At 51.5% G+C, this 6,529-nt stretch overlaps 1 protein-coding gene across 1 annotated transcript; it reads left to right on the plus strand.

Annotated features, from left to right (window-relative positions):
• The first annotated feature begins 2,959 nt into the window (after nt 1–2,959).
• Nucleotides 2,960–6,234, plus strand: LOC119266919 (amino acid permease 4-like). The gene is made up of 3 exons (XM_037548195.1): nt 2,960–3,325; nt 3,421–3,654; nt 3,780–6,234. The coding sequence occupies exons 1-3, from the start codon at nt 3,196–3,198 to the stop codon at nt 3,851–3,853; spliced, it is 438 nt and encodes a 145-aa protein (XP_037404092.1). The 5' UTR covers nt 2,960–3,195; the 3' UTR covers nt 3,854–6,234.
• Nucleotides 6,235–6,529: the final 295 nt, after the last annotated feature.

Consider the following 6,529-nt stretch of genomic DNA (forward strand, 5'->3'; position numbering starts at 1 on the left):
GCGTGTCCTGGGGCTCCGGCTTGACGGGGCGGAGGCAGGAAGAGCCGGTCGAGTGGCCGGACGAGCAGGAGGACGCCCCCGGGTCCATGCGCCTCGGCGCCCACGAGCTCCCACGCCAACGGGAGAAGGACGGGGGAGCGGGGTACTCCAGCCTGGGCGTGTTGCCGCCCTTGATGTACTCAAGGACGGCCTCCAGCGTGCGGCCGGGCATGCCCCACCATCGGCAGCGGCCTTCGGAGTTGAGCCTCCCGGAGGGCATGACGCCATTGGTGGCCTCGAGCTGCTCGGCGTGGCGGCGGCGGAAGTAGGGCTCCCACGGCGGGCTGTCAGGGACATACTGTGGGCCTTCCCTCGCCGCCTGCGGCAGAGAGGCGCGGATACGCTCGATCTCCGCACGCCGCGCCGCTCCGGTGGGCGGTGGGGGCACCGGGACCCCGCCGGCGCTGATCCTCCACGCCCCGGGCACCCGCATGTCCGGCGGGACCGGGTACTCGGCTTCATAGAGGAGCCGAGCTTCGTCCTCGTGGAGGTGCCGGCGGCCGAAGCCGTTCGCCGCCACGCCGTCGCCTGGGAAGCGCTCGGCCATGGTTGAACTGGAACGACGAGAGGAGAGGGAGGGACGGGGGAGGAACGAGGCATCAGCGGTGGGGAGTCTGTGCGTCATCGACACGCTGGGGAGGCTTATATAGGCGGAGGCGCCGCGCGTCCGCGTGGCCATGTTACGTGTGGCGGGCGAGGGACGCGCGTCGCCCGGTCTTCACTGCACCGCCCGTGACGCATCAATGGAGGAGGATGACCGGCGGGGCAGCACGCGGCAGCTTTGGCATTGATTCGCCGCGGGAACCGAGGCGATGAGGATGACGAAGCAGCGAGAAGAGCCGAGTCACTGCCAAGGAGGGCCCGCCGACTTCCGCGCAAAAAACGATTCGGCCAGCGCCCCCAAGCGCCCCCAGCACGCCGGGTTCGGCCTGGGTCCGCCGGTGCCAATTTCGGCCCGATCCGACAAAAAAAGGGCCTTTGAGGCGCGACTGGGCCGACTTTTCAGTGCCGGCGGCCGATATATCGCCTGGGGGGCCTTGTTGGGGGCGCGGCTGGAGATGCTCTTAGCTTCTGTGGTGTTGCAGGGACGGTATGGACAGCCAGCGCACACATTGTCACCGCCGTGATCCATGGGGGGTTGGCCTATAAGACCCCCCCCCCAGGAGTCCTCCATGCAGGGGGACGACTCTTAGCTTATCACACACACATACGCACCCGCAGGAGAGGTAGAATGGCGAGCTAGCTCCTTCTTCCGCCTCCATCCAACAGCTCGAGGAGCACCATTGTAGCCATTGTGCATATTATACCATTTTGGCAAGACTAGGGGTGTTACCTCCCCGATGGGTCCCGAACCTGGGTTCGTCTTTAGTCTCGCTCTCGGGCGTGCCAACCTCGCTGACGGAACCCATCGGCGTCCTCATGCAGCCCCCCACTTTTAGCCATCTCATGGCATCTGCCGTGATTTCACCACGATACGCGGGTCGATGTGCAGATGCTGGTGATGACGCCGACATCCGTCGAGAGGAAGTAACGCCGGAGCAGGTTCATGTGCCAGGACCCCTCCCCATCCAAGAGCTCCACCACCCTCCTTTCGCGGCACGTACCCTGTGGTGATATGAGCTGCCGTGATGGCTCTCTAGGCAGCCACCGGTCCCGCCAAATGCGGATGTCCCGCCCGAGTTGCCTGCCAAGTCGAGGTCATGCTGAATCGCCTGCCAAGTCAGAGAAGCATTTCCAGAGAAGACTGTGTCTTCGAGACGACCGTCATGATAGTACCATGCCTTGAGGACCTGCATACATAAACTGGTGAGATTAGTTAGCAGACGCCAGGTCTGTCTCTCTAGGAGCACTTGGTTGAAAAGTCGGAAACCAGTGGATCCCAAACCACCCATGCTTTTCTCGGCTTGTATCTTCGGCCATCCATGCTAGCCAATGTTTTCTCCGCTTGCCTTCCGACCCCTACCAAAAGTTCCGGGCCATTCTGTTCAGATCATCACCGACTGACATAGGTAACTTGAAAACACCCATAATATATATATGGATGGCCTGAGCTACTGCCTTGATCATAGTCTCCTTGCCAGCCAAAGAGAGGGTATCGCCCCGCGTAATAATCCGCTTCAATAGCTGGGATTGCAAATTCTGAAATTTACCTCGCGTCATACGACCCTCGGGCGTTGGGAGGCCTAGGTACTATTCTTCAAAAGTAATTGTATCAATATTGAGAGTTGCTCTCACCACGTCTTGCTTCTCCACTGGACAAGAAATGACAAAGAGGGCATTACATTTGGCCGGATTAATATATTGTCCAGTGGCATCTGCATATGTGTTTAGCACTTCCTGAATCTTTTTTGCTTGACCTTCCTTCGCCTTGAAGAATAGCAAGGCATCATCTGCAAACAATAAGTGGGACACGCCAGATGCTTTTCAGCATATTTTCGGCGGGGTATAATCCAATCCACCCACCGGCGAGCGAAGCCCATCTCATGTCAAAGGTTGATTCATCGTAGCCGTGAAACCTGGGTGGGTCCTATTGAGCCTCATCATGCACCAGTTCAGTTTGATTACCTCATGGTTTTCTTTAACCCAAAATGGCGTAAAAGAGGATTTTTATCATCAATTCTCCAGCGGTTGATGGTTGAAGCTTTTATTAAGAAAGAGAGAGCACTACCGAAAATTCACAGGGGTAAGCATTTGCTCAGCCGGTCGTATGATTGCTTCGTGATCCACAAATTCATTGGATTTCGTGAGGATACATCAAGTTCTAAGTGTTAGTTTTCGAAACTTGTGATTTTTGTCGTTCTTTTTATCAAGTTTCAGTTTCAGTAGATGAAACTTAGTGGAACTTTGAAAACTCATCAAAATGTATTCAAAATAGGTCTCATTTGAAAGCCTTTGTCACAAGAAACACGAATATGAAAACAAAAATTAATTTGGATATTTGGTTCAAAAGATACGAAAGATCAAAAATAATAAAAAAAGCCAAAAGAAAAATAGGGTCGATGCCCCCCGCCCGGCGCATGACACAAATCCCCTCTCGGAACAGTACATGATTAATTTTGTTTGTACAGTACATATTAATTTCTCCTCCTCTCAGTCGGTTGGCAAAGTTTCTGCCTTTGTTTTAAAAAAAAAAAACCCTACTATAAAACCAAAGTAATGGACGTCTACACAGAAAGAACAAGTAGACAAGTGTTACTCTGCCTCGCTCGCTCGCTCTTTGCAGCAATGGAGGATCCCCGCACCGATCCCAGGGACTACGACGACGACGGCCGCCTGAAGCGCAGCGGTGAGGAAGCGGCCGGCCACATGGCCTTACCGGCCGGTGTGCGTTCGCGTAGCTATCGTGGTTGCAGCAAATCGTCTGATTCTGTGGTGTTGCAGGGACGGTATGGACGGCCAGCGCGCACATCATCACGGCCGTGATCGGGTCAGGCCTGCTGGCGCTGCCGTGGGCATCCGCGCAGCTCGGCTGGGTGGTCTACCCGGTCATGGTGCTGCTCTTCGCCTGCATCATCTGCTACACCTCCGCGCTGCTCTCCGACTGCTACCGGTCCGGCGACCCGAGCCACGGCGAGCGCAACTGCACATACATTGACTCCGTCAAGGCCAGCCTAGGTACGTGTTCCCTAACTCCTACGTCGATGGCGACAGCTCTGCCCATGTCTTCTTCAACTTTACACGGATCTTAACTAGCACACTCATGTCTACTTTGCCATTTCGCCCATGGATGGATCAAACAGGACGCGCAGATGTTGGGATATGCCAGTTTCTGTATACTCCAACATCTTCGGGGTGGCCATCGTGTATACCGTAGCCGCCTCTATGAACATGTTGGCAATCCAGAGGGTTAACAATGATCTACTACATCTATAGCAGCAACCATCTCTTGACATCAACTGTGACGTCGCCACCATGTTCCGCGACCCAGCAACTATAAATAGTTCCAACAACGAAGGTGCTCGTCACACTTTGCAACGGAGATCGAAGAGGGAAGTCACCGACACCGTCAAATGACTCAAATTCCAATTCGGCTCCTCCTTCACGGACGATGGTAGGATGAAAGGGGGAAGGGTAAAGTGCGTCACCGCATCAGCCCAGTCGGCCGTGGCCGCGCCCTTCATCTTCTTCAGCCGCGATGAGGCCGCCAAAACAATGGATCCCACGACGGTCGCTCCATAGCAGCGGGTTGTGGGGACACAAAAACGGCACGGTGGGTAGGGGGTTTGGTGGCAGCCACGACGGCAGCAACCACTGGAGGAGGTGCCGCGGGTGCGGCAGTAGTGGCGGCGACGACGGTGGGGTCGCCCGCCGCGTCGGAGATGTTGTCCAGAGCGGTCTGGTGGCTGGCAGCGGTCGTGCATGGGAGGAAGGTGGGTAGCGGTCACGCGCGGGAAGGTTCAATGTGGCGGTTGAGCAATCGCGCGTTGTGTGTTTTTTTTGCTGCAACCGGCTCCAGTGTGTATATTTTCAGCCCAAGTCGATGTAATTTAGGACTGCCCACAAAACAGTTCAACAAAATTTACGGACAGGACAGTTGTTGGAGCTATTTTTTGGTCGAAAAGACCTAAAAAGAAATTATTTTGGCTGTTGACCTAGTGTAGGGCTGATGTTGTATGCCCACCAAAAAAAAAGGGCGGATGCTGTAGATTCTCGAACATGGAGGGGGCTCTACAGCGACCCAAAGTTAGAGTGGTTAAGAAACTCTGTTAAGAAACTCTGTTAGTGGAGGATGCTTCTTGGTTAAGAAACTCTGTTAGTGGACTGGTTAAAAAAAATTAGAGCTTTTGTAGGAGTGATAGAGGTCCCCGTGGACGTGCTTTCACCCACCACCGGAATTATCCTTCCCTATATTATGCTAGGTCGCGATCGATGCCTAATCCTCAAGTTCGGTAACTGATGTGGTTAAATTTTATTTCTAAACTAAGTTACCCTAAGGATTACTAGACCATTTTATGAGTATTGCATTGAGTGTTTTGATCTTGCAGTTATGATTATTAGACATTTTATTGATATGAATATATCAAACAAACGAGTTTTTTGTTTACAACGGAAATGAACTTGGATGTTGAGTGTTGCTCCATCTAGACTCTTGTTGTTCTAAGCACGGAACATAATTTGTGCCAATAGTAGTCATTTTAAGAAACTACTCCCTCCGTTTCGAATTACTTGTCATAGGTATGGATGTATCTAGATGTATTTTAGTTCTAAATACATCCATTTCTGCGACGAGTAATTTAGAACGGAGGGAGTAGATAATTGTTTGTGCATTATAATAGAGGTATAAATATTTTACATGCAATCATCATGATTGATTGACCAATTGAATCATTTAAAAAATGACATGGACTAGTTGAGGTGGTTCTAAAGGAAAACTATTGCAAAAATGTCAACAAAACCAAAAACTGGTGAGGTGGGATGAGAAGGGAGGACAAAATAAAAATATGGACTAATGTTACATGTCTTTTATAGCAAAATAGCTAGCATCCACTAACTTATTCCAGAGTACTTGCATCTATGTTTTCTTACTAAATTACCTCGATCATCTTAGTTGGCTTTAATCCTGGTGCCTCACCTCCAGCTAGTAGATATGTTAGGGTTTAGTCCTTGCAGAGGTCGCGCTAGGACGAATGACAACACTTCTTCTTTGAGTCATTCTTCCGGTCTTGGATCTTCCTCAAGTTAGTCCGCCGAGACGGATTAGACAACGTAGATTCCTGCCAACTCCTCGGGGCTGCGAGGTAAGACACTCTCGTCGTCCGTACCGGACGACGAGAGTTGCTATCAGTGTCTTCGAATCGATTTAGGGATTCAACGACGACGAATGCGGCTCCGGGGCATTGGTCCTTAGGGGCACATGCACAAAGCATTCCGACTGGCTCCAGTATGGGAGAGGCGGCAGTGGCGCGACGGCCCCACCGGGGCATTGGTCCTTAGGGGCACGTGCACGAAGACTTTTCGACTATCGTCGACAAGGTCGGACTTGCTCCAGTATGGGAGAAGCGGCAACAACACGACGTCGGCTCGTTCTACCGGTGATGGTGGTCGTTCAGTTGTCCAGAAACCTCGCTATAATTTTTACTATGTTTGGGATGCCTTATACTTTTGATGAAGTCTTATGAATAAATCTGAGGCCTCCTTTGGTTTGAAGGAATTTCATAGGAATTCTAGATGATAGGATTCTTATAGGATTTTTTCCTTTAGAGCCCTTTGGTTCATAGGAATGGATTTCTATTCCTACATAGGATTGGTTTCTATCCTCCACATTTCATAGGAAAATAAAAATGAGCCTAGACTCAATGAAAAAATTCCTTTCGTGTCAACCAAATGACATCTCATTTTCTATCCCTACTCATAGGATTTGAGATACATGTCATCTCATTTCCTACAAAATTCCTATTCCTACGATAACCCTATCCTATGAACCAAAAGAGGCCTGAGTCATTTCGCGAAAGAAAAAACAATCAATTGCATGCATGCATGCCTCTTCGAG

This window comes from Triticum dicoccoides, chromosome 3A (genome assembly GCF_002162155.2).
Source record: "Triticum dicoccoides isolate Atlit2015 ecotype Zavitan chromosome 3A, WEW_v2.0, whole genome shotgun sequence".
Taxonomy (NCBI): Eukaryota; Viridiplantae; Streptophyta; class Magnoliopsida; order Poales; family Poaceae; genus Triticum; species Triticum dicoccoides.

Excerpts from the sequence above, each read along its gene's own strand:
- LOC119266919 (XM_037548195.1), top strand. The coding sequence starts at position 3,196 with ATGGACGTCTACACAGAAAGAACAAGTAGACAAGTGTTACTCTGCCTC. Across the intron at positions 3,326-3,420 it reads CGGCCGCCTGAAGCGCAGCG|GGACGGTATGGACGGCCAGC; the intron begins GTGAGGAAGCGG and ends GTGGTGTTGCAG. Across the intron at positions 3,655-3,779 it reads CTCCGTCAAGGCCAGCCTAG|GACGCGCAGATGTTGGGATA; the intron begins GTACGTGTTCCC and ends TGGATCAAACAG.